The following is a 13,005-nucleotide window of genomic DNA, read 5'->3' as shown; positions in this document are numbered from 1 at the left end:
TTAGAACGAATTTCTCGTGAGCCTACCCCAAAAGCAAAATTTTAAAGATTTTCGGGAGTAGGCTAACATCCTGGAAGCTTCTTAAAATTTTTTTTAATTCTTAAAAAACGGTTAGGGCACTTTTTCTTTGAAAGTCCAAGAAAAGTTGTTACTGTAAAATATTTTCTAAAATTGCCAAGTAACCAGAAATATTAAATTGTTAGACCTTTTTTCGAGTAAACTTCTTATTTCCAGTTCGTGATCGATTTTCCCCTATTCTAAGTCAATAATCCAATGAGCCATTTTGTGTAATCAGATGCTTGTAAACTAGGCTCCATTCGAGAAAATGCGTGGTACAGATCGTTGATCATGCGGTAACGAGCAGGTGTACAAAACTTGTCTCGCCAATTTTTTGACACATTGTGTATTTAGTGAGCCCCGTTTGAGCAAGGTTAAACTTCAAATTAGGGATTTCATAGGAGGTAGGCAGGCGTCAGTGTCTTTTTCTCTGCCTGGTGCTGGGAACTCTGATGTTCAGAGTTTACACCATGTAGGCATAAGCCAGGCGTAGGTCGTCTTGAAGGCAGGTAGGCAAGGGATTTTAGTGCCTATATGAAAAGCTCGATCCAAATTAGGAACAAATAAGAAACTAATTAGGTAGTTTATGCATAATGTTTTGGTTTGGAAGATTTTTTAATGAATACAATAGATCTCTGACTCATGTACACATTAGGCCGCTTTTTTCTTATTATCCAGTCCATCAAAAAAATATAAGAAAATTTATTACACAATGGAAAGAATATTGGAATGCAATGGGCAGTGTTGAAATATTATCTACGTTTCAATCATTTTCCACAAGTTTATACACAAAGTCCAGTGGCAGCTTCACAAGTGGTTCCAGTTGGGCACGCTGAGCAAGTGGTTCCTGACTTGTAGATGTCTTGACCCAAATAGTTTCCTCTGAAAATTCATCGTTTTTATGTGCATGTTTGCTTCAAATGCTTACTGAGCCTTGTATTGGCAAACCACAACAGCTCTGTTATAGTTATTTAGTTCTGGATCAGGTCCGCAGTTCTTCACTCCACATCCAATCAGACCAGTATTAGCCCAAGCCATTTGGGTAGCATGTCCAATTCCAGTGTTAGCAAGGGCTTGAGTGAAAGTGTTGGTTGTCCATCCGTACTGCTGGAATTCTTGTTCCCAGGCAACAGATGCAGCTCCTCCATAGATATCCATTCCGGAGAATGGGAGGCTGGACCATCTCCAGTACAAGTTCTCTCCAACTCCAGCTGCATTGGAGTGACCTCTCGGGCAAGTGTTAGCAAAAGTTTGAGCAGCGGTGGCCAATGTGGTGTCCCACTTCTGAAATGGTATTGGAGGTATAAGGAGTGAGTAGTAGGCGATAGTAGGCGAGGTCTAAGAAGTCTACGCCAGCTCTACATCAGACCCTTTAATTAACTCCAGATCAAGTGCTCCCAGATCTGTAGAGAAGCCGACTGAAACTTTAGAAAATGCTCTGAAGAGCACTTGAACCTAGCAAAGACCTTCAACTGAAGGTTCCATTCATTGGAAAATCACAAAGTAACTAACTGCCGAAAACCTACCATTTTCAAAAGATTACTACCAGCTGCTTTTGTTGTCCCTTTAGCCACATATGTTCCCTTGGCAATTGAAGTACGAAGCTTATTATGAAGGTCCACAATGAATTGTTGAGTGCTTTCTCTGAATTGAGCATAAGCTCCTGAAAAATTGAAGAAAATTAGTTTCAAAAATTTCCAAAAAAAAAACTTACCAATCTGAAGGGTAACCAAAACGAGAAGAGTAAAGGTGTGCATGTTGTCTGTTGAAAATACAACTAGTAGGTTGGATATTTATAGGAGATTTTAGTTTGTATGAACAACTGGATGTCGTCGTCGCCGTGAGGGAAACTAAAAGTCATGGGAAGAGGGAAAAAACTAAAGAACGTGTGCTTTAATAGAAATAGACTAAATTGGTAAGAGTTTTATGTTGACATTGTTTGTTTTATATACAAAAGGGAGGCTGAAGTTGGATTTCATTTTTTGAAATTTCACACAGTAGATAGTAACAATACAGACATACGGTAATTTTTTGAAATTCATGGAAGTCAGAAACGGAAAAATAAAAACGTTTTCAAGCTGTTAACTTTCAACTAAATCACCAACATCTTTGAAAATACATACAAGATATCGTAGTCAAAAAACCTATAGCTTGAACTTTTTTCATAACTTAGATACATCTCTAGACACAAGTAGTCTTTGACCTCCCAATAAAGTTCTAACTGCTCATTATACTCCAAATCTGCCAATAGGATTTCGAACACGTAATCGTCGCATTTGTTACATAGGCATTTTGATCAAAGGTTGTTTGTGTTCTGGTTTTCAACTAGCACACAATTTTATTTATTATCTACAGAAAGTTTGAAAACACATTGCATTATTAAAGTTTAGACGCAGAGCCCTGTGGAAGTCTCACATGACGTTCCTGATGGACAGCCGGAACAGGTTGCTCCCGATACGTAGATGTATTGATTAATGAAGTTTCCTCTGAAAATTGATGTATTAGCAAACAGTAGCTTGTATTCAACAGGGCTCTCTCGCACATACACTTTTCAATTTTTTTTTATGTTAAAAATTTTGTCTCGGTTGAAATTAATTTTCCTAAAACTACTTTTTACTCTTCAGAAAAATCCTAACTCACAAAGTGTTCAAGACTACTTTACCAGTTGTCGAAGCACAGTTCACTTTTCGCCAACAACAATATTTTTCGTATTTTTGTATAATTTTTATTGGGTTTTTTGTTTTTAATGATCTCCTCAAAATGATCAAAATTTGTTGAAAATTGCCTAATTTTTTGGATTTTGTTTCAGGGAACGTGACCAAAAATTTATCTTTTTTGCAAACCTATCCTAGAGAACAACACAAAACACAACATTCGCAGACACAGTCAACATAGACTAGTCAACAAATCTCACTTACTGCGGCTTGTACTGGCACACGACGGTTACTTTGTTCAGGCCGTTTGAGTCTCTTCCACAATCCTTGACTCCACATCCGATCAGGTTGGATTTCGCCCACGCCATTTGAGTCGCGTGTCCGATTCCTGTGTTGAAGAGATCGATAGTCATAAGGTTAGACTTCCATCCGTAATCTTGGAATTCTTTTTCCCATGATGCCGACGCAGCAGATCCCTGAATGAAAAGATTGATTATAGAAATTTCAGAAACTTTTAAAATAAAGAAGGTATCAAGCGCCTGCCTCCTGCCTACTGCCAATATTCGCATGTTGTATTTAGGCAAAATTTGAACAAAATAGGCAGTAGGTCTAGGCAGGCAGGCACAAGGTAGACTAAATGACTGACATATTGATTGAGGTCTCCCAGAGATCCACTTGTCCAATACCAATACAAATTCTCCCCAAGGCCTGCATCTCCAGAGTGTCCCGTCGGACACCCGTTTGCGTAGTTTTGGGCGGATGCGGCGACTGCGGAATCCCATTTCTGAAAAGTTGAAATCAAAAATAAATCTGAGAACCTTAGTTATGTACATACCATTTTCAACAGATTTGTTCCCGGCGATTTCTGAGTTCCTTTTGCCACGTAGGTACCTTTTGCAATTTTAGACCGCAGAGTGTTATGTGCATTGATAATTCCGTTTTGTCCGGAAGAGCCGAAATCAGCGGAGCAGCCAACAGCAAGCGCCACAACCAGCAACAAGTAATTCATAATTGGAGAAAAAAGTGCAAGTCAACACGAATATGTTTATCACTGCGGTTCATTTTATAGGAGTCTTATCACGCGAAAACCTGTAAAATTGTATGATAATTGAGAAATCGTAAGCTACGTATGATCGGAAGTGGGCAGCACAAGACCAAAGAATTGACTTTTATCAGTAATTATGAACATTTGAGTCAAGTCAACAAGTATTCTGATTAGGAAGAAGTGAATTTTCTTCCTAATTTTGTTGTTGGCACATAGGCAAGTAGAATGTTTTACTTTTGCCTGCACTTGATGTTGTGTGCATTTTCGTAAATTTTAAAAAAGTTTGGTGTAATTTAAAGTTTTCGCTTTATTTTTTTTATATAATCACCAAGAAAAAACAAATGCTTCATTAGTAAATTAATTCCCAGATTAAAACAAAACAAATAAATTAAAAAATTACAGACACAAAAAGTGAAATCTCTCATTATCCGCAAAGCCCAGAAGCAGTGTCACATTTAGTAGATCCGGAACAGCTGGAACACGTAGTTCCTTCCTTATAAATCGGCCGTCCCATAGTGTTTCCTCTGAATATTTTTGAACAATTTTGAGTTAAAAAAAATCAAAAACTTCAGTGCTTACGGTGGACTATACTGGCAGACTACAGCTATTTTGTTCATATTTCTCATCGATGCGTCTCGTCCACAATTCTTGACTCCACACCCGATGGAGCTGGTGTTTGCCCAAGCCATTTGAGTAGCGTGTCCTATTCCACTGTTGAATAGGGTGGTATCCATTGCGTTAGACTTCCAGCCAAAGTCTTGGAATTCCTTTTCCCATGCGGCAGCGGCGATTTCTCCCTGGAAAGAATTATTGATTTCTGTCCCAGAAAAGTTATGCGACTCACATAGGAATCCAAGGATCCAACATCCGCAGAAGTCCAAGACCAATACAAATTTTCCCCATATCCAGTTCCCTTTGAGTGTCCAGTTGGGCACGTATTCGCATAATTCTGAGCCGACGCAGCTACGGTGGAATCCACGACCTGAAAAGTTTATTGAAGTATCATCATTGGGCTTTTTGTTCAAATATGATTGCCAAAAGTTACCCCAACTTGAATGACTTGAAACTCTTGAAAAAAGAAAACTTTAAGTTTTTTATTTGACATAATTGGGCAATTTAAAACCTACCATTTTCCTCATATCAGTTGCTGGTTCTTTTTTGGTTCCCTTCGCAACATAGGTACTCTTTGCAATAGCGGATCTCAATTTGTTATGAGCATCCACAATGCTTGATTGACCAGTTGAAGTGAATTGAGCATTGACACCAATTGCTAGGAGGCAGAGAATGAAGTACATGGCAAACAAAATTATGATTTAAAGTTGCAAACGTGCTGCTTTTTATGAGAGGAGTTTTTTAATCAAGTACGAGATTTTCAAATAACTTTTAATATTTGCAAAACGTAAACAACAACAATCTTTATTTTTGTCCATTGTAGAGAAAACTCATAAATGATCCAAACGATTTGGTCAATAACAACAACAAATTGAGCTTTTTACGGATATCAAAAAGATCAGCCGGACTGAAAATATTATGCTATCGGGCTTCAAACCCACACACTTTTCGACTCGGCAAATTTGGTAAATTTGCCGCCCACCCCTGGTTTGTACTCGAATAATTACTAGAGAATCAAGCAAAAAACTGGAACAAAACTTTATTAACAAAACTTTATACTTTGACAAAAAATATAGTAAGTACTGATTTCCTCATTAATATTAATAATTATAATAAACTAAATCGTAATTTATCTGTAATTTTAAATTTAACTTATTCAATATTCGCCGACTGGATTCTTACTTCAATCCAGGATTTACACTTGAGGACTTCAAATTGATGAAGTGTGAAGAACTGACAATATGGAACCATAGCTTTACTCCAGAATACTTGAATCATTTTATCCGTAATTGATTAAACGGAAACATGAAAGAATTGAGAAGATTCCACTTGGACCATGATTTCAAAATAAGAGATTGGGTAGTGGTGTTGAATGAAATAGTAGTTAGTCGATGGGACGAAGTACGCCGAGAAAAAGTATACAGGTATTAGTGGTAAAAAGGAAAAATGATTGTTCTTTGGCAAAAAAATTATTTATTTATTTATTTATTTCAAACAATGTGTAGGTCTGGCAACAAGTGAATAAATTTCTAATTTACTTAAAAATCTGTAGGGATGCTAAACTGACATAGGAAATACGGTATCAATTTCCAATTTCAGAATCGGTTTTCAAGAATTTGATTGTTCCGATGGTTGGGATATCGAAAGGGAAGATGGAACTATTGCTACTGTAGTTTTTGTGAAATCATCATTTGATTTTTTTGTTTGGTCTAAATGATTGGAGTCAGAAACAATTATACCGCACGTTTGAAAACGCTTGCATTGTTATTATCTTTCAAATAAAATATTTATTCATTTTAGTCATTCATTTTGTACTGAATTTTGTCAAAAAAAACCTGAAAATTCAAAAAATTCAAAATTTTTCTTACACTTTTCTTGCAAAAAATATTGGAAATTATACACAAACTATTAATTTCAGTCTAAATCTTTCCAAGAGAAAGCCCCTCTCCGCCCTTGCTTTTGCCGTTCGAGTGCGACGGCGACGACGACGACGATGTTTTCAAATGTTTGACTGGCATTGAACCCGACTTTTTTCTTTCCAAATTAGGAATATCATCTCCACGAGTGATTTCATCAGCTGAATTTGCATGAAGAAGTTTCTTATGACGAAAACGCCCAATATTCAGTTTTCCATCTGTCTCGACTCTCAATGTGGCGCCGTGATTCTGAAAATGCCATTTTACAGTTTCAGATGTGGTTTAACATCAGCAGACATACATCGGTTTCATTCATGTAACGCGGAGCCGAGAATATCGTGAGAAGTTTCTGATCAGCAAAGAACTTGAATCCTTCAGGAATCATCTAAAAATTGAATCGAGAGCAATTAATTATTTGTCTTTTGGAAAATACCTGATGAGCTCGAACGATCAGATTGATATTCAGACGTTTACAAGTATCACGAACGGCTGCCTCATTGAAAATAAATGAAAGTCCACGGACACCATTGGGAACGTACTCCGGAGTTCTGAAAAGTTGGATTTTTTTTCGTGGTTCCCTATTTATTTGATCAAGTTTTCAAAAAATTTTAGCACTATAGTTCGTGAAGTAAAAAATGAACCCATCAGGGTTGGAGACCAAAACGTTTTTTTCCAAAAACATTTTTGAAAAAAATCGGTTGATTTCGGCAAATTTTCAATTGTTTTGGCAAAATTTCAACCTCATTTAAATTTCGGCGCGTTTGTCGGAAGTGAAGAAAATAGCGTGGATGCAGATCTACAAAGTGCTGCGCGGTAATTCAAATGAGGAGATTAGACACAATTGAAAATTAGCCAAAATCAATTGATTTTTACTCAACCTTTAAATATACTACGTGTACTCAAGTTACAAAAGTGAAAAATTAATTTTTTGACATTAAAAAAAACAGAAAATACTTACGATCTAACAGTCATCGCTCCTTGTCCATCTGCTGGGTCAGCCCAAAGCAAATCTTGAGCCAGAGAGTCTGGCAAAATTTCTGCAACTGGACGATCGATCTGGAAAAAAACATTTCAAGTTACAAAACACGAACCCCGCACAAACAAACTTCATTGATTTCTTTCAAGCTATGCAATTTTGGACTAATTCCTCCGTGCATGCAAAGAATTTTGTGTCCAACAAGACATGCCAAAGGCATCCACGAGAATGCAACATTGAATCGCTCCCAAATCTCAAACCCATCAATCGGCCCAAGTCTGTTTACAAGCTCCTCTCTGAATCCATACGTGTAGTTGATTGATTTTGTTTCATGATTCCCACGAAGTAAGATGTAGTTAGTGGGGTAAACGACCTGTAAGAAATACAATTGGAAATTGTGTTGTTTTGTTATCCAAATTACCTTCAAAGCAAACACCAAACTAATACACTCAATCGAATGATGCCCTCTATCAACATAGTCACCAAGAAACACAAACCTGAACATGTTAACTGTTAAATAACTGCAATTGGAAAATGTAATGATACCTGCTGTTACAGAATCCATATGCAGCTTTCTTCTTAGCATCCTCCTTCGAATTTTGATTGCAAAGAACTCGTACAAGATCCGGATATTGCCCGTGAATATCACCCACAATTGTAACTGGAGGAGAGATTTTTGCCAATGTGTCATCTACGGAAAGAGCGGCTTCAACGGATTCAATAAGTTGCATTAATTCGTATTTTGTGTAGGATTGCTGAAAATGATTACAATTAGCTGAAGAAACACATTGAAATACTCACCTGCCTATAGTTTACCCAGTTCTTCACGAATAAATGTCTTTTGAGAAACTCGTTAATATCGAACATTTTTTTGTCATCGGTCATCTTGATAGCTGGAACTGGAAACAATTTTATTTACGTTTGATTATAAAATCATTAGGCAATAATTTATTCAGGCATGCCTAACTACCCTATGTTCATCTGCCTGCCTACCGCCTACTTACCAACCAGTTTTCTTATGCCTGCCTACCTGTCTAAATGTGCCTCTTTTGTCGACCTCATGAGTGCCTACGCGCCTGTCTCATGTTTCTCTACGTGGCTAGCTTATGCCTACGCCTATCTATGTGCCTACCTCAAGCCTGCCTGCCAATATGACTCTCGCATGACTACCCAACCTTCTGATTTTGCTCGTGCCTGTCTTCTGTATGTCAACATGCCCGCCAACGTGACTTTCTCTTGCCCGCGCAAAATGTGCGGTTTGCAATTGAAACTCACTATATTATCCAAGTTTACTGCTGTTGAATTGTCTAAATTATTTTGAAATAAAATTATTTCATACAACTGCTTGTTTTTTACAAAAGGTTCAAAACAAGTCACAGAAAAAAAAAACAAACGGAGTGTCACGCTGGATTAAACGCGTTTCCACAATTTTTCATTTCTTATTTTATCATCCAGCTTCACATCGGATTTAATTACGTGGGATTCTTTTCGAAATTTGAAAAAAGGTTCTATCAAAGTTGGAATGGAAATATGGAAATAATAACTTGAGTTATTGTTACTTTAAACTTGAATTGATTTGAAATAATTTTATCAAATCAGAAGCAAAATGAATTTCATGGAGCTTTCGCTTAGGTCTCTCAGTCTCAAATTTAGCAACAAAAAAGCGCGGCAATTGGTAATCTCGACAATTTTAAAACTTAACCGTACATCGAAAACTTTAAGTATGGCCTTTCCACAAAAATACTCAATATTTCGAGATTTGAGTCACTTTGAGGTTGAAAATTGAAATTTCTGCCACAAAATACATGTATACTGGAAAAAAACTATAGAACATTGAAACCTTTCAATTTTCAACAATTTTGATATTTAAAATTTTCGGCTATTTACAAATTCAGCATTTGCCGAACAGCAAGGTTTCAATATGTCACACCTTTGAACTTCCATTAAAAATTCTCAAAAAATATTGAAATAATAAAGTTTATTTGAATATATGTCGTCATTTACAGAAATTCAACAAAAAATGATTTGAAATTTAAGCGCAAAGTCCAGAAGAATCACAGGCAGTTCCAGATGGACAAGCCGCGCAAGTGGTTCCTTGTTGATAGATTGGCTGATTCAAGTAGTTTCCACTGAATGATCATTAATTATCTCAGAATTATTTAAACACTACTTACGGAGTTTTGTATTGACAGACAACTGCAACTTTGTTATATCCATTTGAAGGATCTTTTCCACAGTTCTTAACTCCACATCCAATGGCAAAAGTGTTAGCCCAGGCCATTTGAGTAGCGTGTCCGATTCCAGTATTGAAAGTATTCATGTCAAGAGTGTTAGATGTCCATCCATATTGCTGGAATTCGGATTCCCAGGATGAAGATGCGGCTGGTCCCTAAAATAATGTTACTGTTTCAAATACTCCACAACTAGGTTTACAAATGTATCGAGGTTTCCAATTGTTCCAGAAGTCCAATACCAATACAAATTCTCTCCATATCCAGAACCCTGAGAGTGTCCAGTTGGGCAGGTATTGGCATAGTTTTGAGCAGATGTAGCAACTGTTGCATCCCATTTCTAAATTTTAATTTCAATATTTAGGTTCCTGATTCAGGTATCCTGAATAATTCAACTCACAATTTTGCGCATGTTTGAGCCAGACTTTTGAGTTGTTCCCTTGGCAACATAGGTTCCTTTGGCAATTGAAGATCTCAATTTATTGTGGGCATCCACGATTGCTTGTTGGCCAGTACTGGTGAACTGGGAGAAGACTCCTGCGATACAGCAAACAAGAAGAAGGAGCGATTTCATCTGAAAGTAAGTTCTATTTGGATTTAAGGAATGAATAGAATAACATGATACTATTCAAACGTTTTCGCTTCGCTTTTATACTGGCTCATTGAGCTTATCAATTCAAAACATGTTTTCAAACTTTTTAGTCTTTAACCTGATTATACGGTTAGCCTGGACTGATAAGAATTATAACTTTCATTGTTTTTTGGCTTTTTGTTTTGAAACTTGATACTTGATATTAGGTTGAACCGGAAGTCTTTGTGACTGGGTTTGCTTCTCCACCGCTCGCCGCAGTTGCACTTTGGTGTTCCTATGTTGCTAGGGTATAACAACGAGTAAAGGAACTTCATTTTTAAAAACCCCCAATCCCTTCCCTCTGACCTGAGTTTAGTTAGCCAACGATGTATGTAAATAGTGCCACCCACATCCGACATGGTTTGCTGTACTTCTTCCTCTTTCATACCACGATGAAGGATTTAGAAAGTCTCCTTGAGAATGTTTATCATACACATGATCATCACTATAATATCATACACAATTGGTTCCACCGCTTCGACAAGGACGACTTTTCTCTCGAGGATCATGAGACCCCATAAATTGGATTTGGATGCATTGAAGAAAGCCGTGGCAACGGATCCTTTCCAAATTACCCGTGAGCTGTCAACCGCACTTGGGTCTCATTAAACCAACATCGTACAGGGCTTGGCAGCTCCCGGGATAAAGAAAATTAGGGGTGGATTCATACCTCACACCTTGACACAAGCCAACCTTGATTTTTGAGTGGATGATTCCATTTCCCTCCGCACTCTCCACGGGGGCGATTGATAGTTGGACCCACTCATCACTGGAAACGACAAGTGGGTCCTCTACGAGAACAACCACAATCGTGACCAGTGGATTGGAGAAGGAGAGACCCCACAGGATGCCGCCAAACCCGACCTTCACCCCAAAAAAGGCATGCTCACAGTGTGGTGGGGAGTGTACGGCCCCACCTACTGGGAACTGCTACCTGATAGCAAAATAATTATTGGGGGCCTCTACATTATCTAACCACGGAACCTGAAGAAAGTCTTCAATCGTTCACCCCTGAAGGACAAGCAACTCTATTTTCAACAAAACAACACTCGTCCCTACGGCTTGAAACAAGTATTGCAAGAACTGGTCAGGCGTGGATGGATGGTTCTCCTTTACCCACCGTATTCTCAAGACATTGCTCCATCTGAATACTGATCGTTTTCAGGTATAACTCGTGACCACTGGGAAAGAACCTTCAATACCCATGGAAGTGTCGAAATGGCACTCAAGCATTATTTCGACTTGCGCCTGGAAGTGTTCTATAAGCAGGGCGTTCATAAGTTGCGCACACGTTGGCAGTGTATTGTTGATTATGATAGCAAATAAAATTTATCCTGTCGTTTCTCTTGCTTCGAGAAATAAACGTTTAAACAAGTCACAAAGACTTCCGGTTCAACCTAATACTTTACTAGTTTTGTATGTATTATACAAATATGAACATTAATAATTTGATCCAACAGTTAAATAAAATAAATATTTATTGTTCAAACACATAACCCGGTACTAGATTCACAATTCGTTCCATCTGGACAGTTAGAGCAGGTTTCTCCTGATTTATAGATATCCATTCCAATGTAGTTCCCACTGAAACGTGAAAAATTGATTTTGCTTTCAACATGATTATCTGAAAAAAGGTGACAGACACCCGAAAAAGAACTCACGCAGGAGAGTAGAGGCACACAACAACATACTGTGTACCAAAGGAATCGCTTGAACATTTTGAAATTCCACAACCTATTTTGTTAGTAGTAGCCCATGCCATCTGAAAAACTGAATTTGAAAAATTTTGATTCAATATTATCATTTCTAGTATGTTTTATACTTTTTTGGTAACTGAGAATAAACATGTAAACTCGAAACACTTGAGCTATGCCCAAAAGCAGACGCATAGGTTTGTATGGAGCAGGGGTGTGCGGTAATCGGAAACTTCCGGCAATCGGCAATTCCGGTAATTGCCGGTTTTAAAAATTTTCGGAAATTGTCGGTTTTGCGAGTTTTCGACAATCGGCAACTCCGGCAATTGTGGAAATTGCCGGTTTTGGAAATTTCCGGCAATCGGCAATTCCGGCATTTGCCGGTTTTTTAAATTTCCGGCAATTTCGGCAATTTCAGTGATTGCCGGTTTTGGAAATTTCCGGCAATCGGCAATTTTGACAATTTTCGATTGCTGAACGGCAATCGCGGCGCACCCCTTGGTATGGAGTCCCTATTTTGGCTGGAAAGTAGGCCCGATGTAGGCTACGAAAACCACAGGGAGCATACAAAACTTTAAAAAAAACTTTTTTTTTTGGTTTATCAATTTTTCAACAAGAGAAAGACAATAAAAATTAAGAAAACCTGTGTAGCGTGTCCAATTCCACTGTTAAACAGCTCCTCTGTCAGTAGATTTCCGTTCCATCCGAACCTTTGAAATTCACTTTCCCACAAGTTCGCCGACCGATTTCCAAGAAGTTCTGCATCGGTTTGAGTGACAACTGGAGATGTCCACCAATACATATTCTCTCCAATATTCGCTCGACTTGCAGAGTGTCCTGTAGGACATCCAGTTGAATAATCTTGAGCTGTTGTTTCTAAAGTCGTGTCCCAGATTAGCTTCATCATGTTGGAAGCAGAGGGTTTTGTAGAATTTCCTGCCACATATTTTCCTAGAGCAATTTGAGATCGGAGGTAGTTGTGGCGAGATAAAATGTAGTTTTTACCAGTTTCAGAGAACTCGCATAAAGTTTCTGAGAATATTTTATGTGGTCGATTAGAAAAAACAACTTGAATTCTTACCGCAAAATGAAAATATCAGCAAACAAATTAGCCGGAAGTAGCAATTCATGTTTATTTTAAAAAATGAAAAATGAAAATGACCCTGTTTGCCTAGTTTGACCCCCCTAC

General features: G+C 37.9%; 6 protein-coding genes, 1 non-coding gene and 1 pseudogene across 9 annotated transcripts; 1 reads left to right on the top strand and 7 right to left on the bottom strand.

The window, feature by feature from the left end:
- Positions 1 to 746: 746 nt before the first annotated feature.
- On the bottom strand, positions 747 to 1,858 carry scl-3 (SCP domain-containing protein). The gene is made up of 4 exons (NM_070103.5): positions 1,772 to 1,858; positions 1,584 to 1,720; positions 986 to 1,341; positions 747 to 939 (listed from the first exon to the last, which is right to left on the bottom strand). The coding sequence occupies exons 1-4, from the start codon at positions 1,812 to 1,814 to the stop codon at positions 840 to 842; spliced, it is 636 nt and encodes a 211-aa protein (NP_502504.1). The 5' UTR covers positions 1,815 to 1,858; the 3' UTR covers positions 747 to 839.
- Positions 1,859 to 2,379: 521 nt separating this feature from the next.
- scl-2 (SCP domain-containing protein) lies at positions 2,380 to 3,732 on the bottom strand (the record flags this gene model as incomplete). Of its 2 annotated transcripts, NM_070102.7 has the most annotated exons (4): positions 2,380 to 2,543; positions 2,976 to 3,187; positions 3,358 to 3,495; positions 3,547 to 3,732. In NM_070102.7, the coding sequence occupies 4 exons, from the start codon at positions 3,718 to 3,720 to the stop codon at positions 2,444 to 2,446; spliced, it is 624 nt and encodes a 207-aa protein (NP_502503.1). The 2 variants fall into 2 exon arrangements, with proteins under 2 accessions (NP_502503.1, NP_001263803.1); NM_001276874.3 differs by lacking the exons at positions 3,358 to 3,495; positions 3,547 to 3,732 and having other exon boundaries at positions 2,444 to 2,543; positions 2,976 to 3,124.
- A 358-nt stretch (positions 3,733 to 4,090) lies between these two features.
- Positions 4,091 to 5,116, bottom strand: scl-1 (SCP domain-containing protein). The gene is made up of 4 exons (NM_070101.3): positions 4,884 to 5,116; positions 4,601 to 4,738; positions 4,336 to 4,553; positions 4,091 to 4,280 (listed from the first exon to the last, which is right to left on the bottom strand). Exons 1-4 carry the CDS (start codon positions 5,049 to 5,051, stop codon positions 4,181 to 4,183), a joined length of 624 nt encoding a protein of 207 aa, NP_502502.1. The 5' UTR covers positions 5,052 to 5,116; the 3' UTR covers positions 4,091 to 4,180.
- Positions 5,117 to 5,502: 386 nt separating this feature from the next.
- Positions 5,503 to 6,085, top strand: F49E11.8 (annotated as a pseudogene). The gene is made up of 2 exons: positions 5,503 to 5,792; positions 5,968 to 6,085. Coding segments are annotated over exons 1-2 (408 nt in total).
- A 55-nt stretch (positions 6,086 to 6,140) lies between these two features.
- On the bottom strand, positions 6,141 to 8,574 carry F49E11.7 (Serine/threonine-protein phosphatase). Its single transcript, NM_070099.4, has 9 exons — positions 8,536 to 8,574; positions 8,062 to 8,153; positions 7,807 to 8,015; positions 7,682 to 7,757; positions 7,391 to 7,633; positions 7,243 to 7,340; positions 6,718 to 6,832; positions 6,586 to 6,669; positions 6,141 to 6,533 (listed from the first exon to the last, which is right to left on the bottom strand). Exons 2-9 carry the CDS (start codon positions 8,143 to 8,145, stop codon positions 6,288 to 6,290), a joined length of 1,155 nt encoding a protein of 384 aa, NP_502500.3. The 5' UTR covers positions 8,146 to 8,153; positions 8,536 to 8,574; the 3' UTR covers positions 6,141 to 6,287.
- Positions 8,575 to 9,222: 648 nt separating this feature from the next.
- On the bottom strand, positions 9,223 to 10,069 carry scl-11 (SCP domain-containing protein). Its single transcript, NM_070098.2, has 4 exons — positions 9,892 to 10,069; positions 9,694 to 9,831; positions 9,435 to 9,649; positions 9,223 to 9,389 (listed from the first exon to the last, which is right to left on the bottom strand). The coding sequence occupies exons 1-4, from the start codon at positions 10,063 to 10,065 to the stop codon at positions 9,293 to 9,295; spliced, it is 624 nt and encodes a 207-aa protein (NP_502499.1). The 5' UTR covers positions 10,066 to 10,069; the 3' UTR covers positions 9,223 to 9,292.
- Positions 10,070 to 10,954: 885 nt separating this feature from the next.
- F49E11.12 lies at positions 10,955 to 11,103 on the bottom strand. The gene has a single exon (NR_056865.1). It is a non-coding gene; the product is annotated as an Unclassified non-coding RNA F49E11.12 (non-coding RNA).
- A 479-nt stretch (positions 11,104 to 11,582) lies between these two features.
- Positions 11,583 to 12,985, bottom strand: scl-10 (SCP domain-containing protein). The gene is made up of 4 exons (NM_070097.2): positions 12,898 to 12,985; positions 12,460 to 12,848; positions 11,784 to 11,884; positions 11,583 to 11,706 (listed from the first exon to the last, which is right to left on the bottom strand). Exons 1-4 carry the CDS (start codon positions 12,944 to 12,946, stop codon positions 11,607 to 11,609), a joined length of 639 nt encoding a protein of 212 aa, NP_502498.1. The 5' UTR covers positions 12,947 to 12,985; the 3' UTR covers positions 11,583 to 11,606.
- Between the last annotated feature and the right edge of the window lie 20 nt (positions 12,986 to 13,005).

Source organism: Caenorhabditis elegans, chromosome IV, assembly GCF_000002985.6.
Source record: "Caenorhabditis elegans chromosome IV".
Lineage (NCBI taxonomy): Eukaryota > Metazoa > Nematoda > Chromadorea > Rhabditida > Rhabditidae > Caenorhabditis > Caenorhabditis elegans.
The sequence above is the reverse complement of the archived record's forward strand: the minus strand, read 5'-3'. Positions and strand labels throughout refer to the sequence as shown.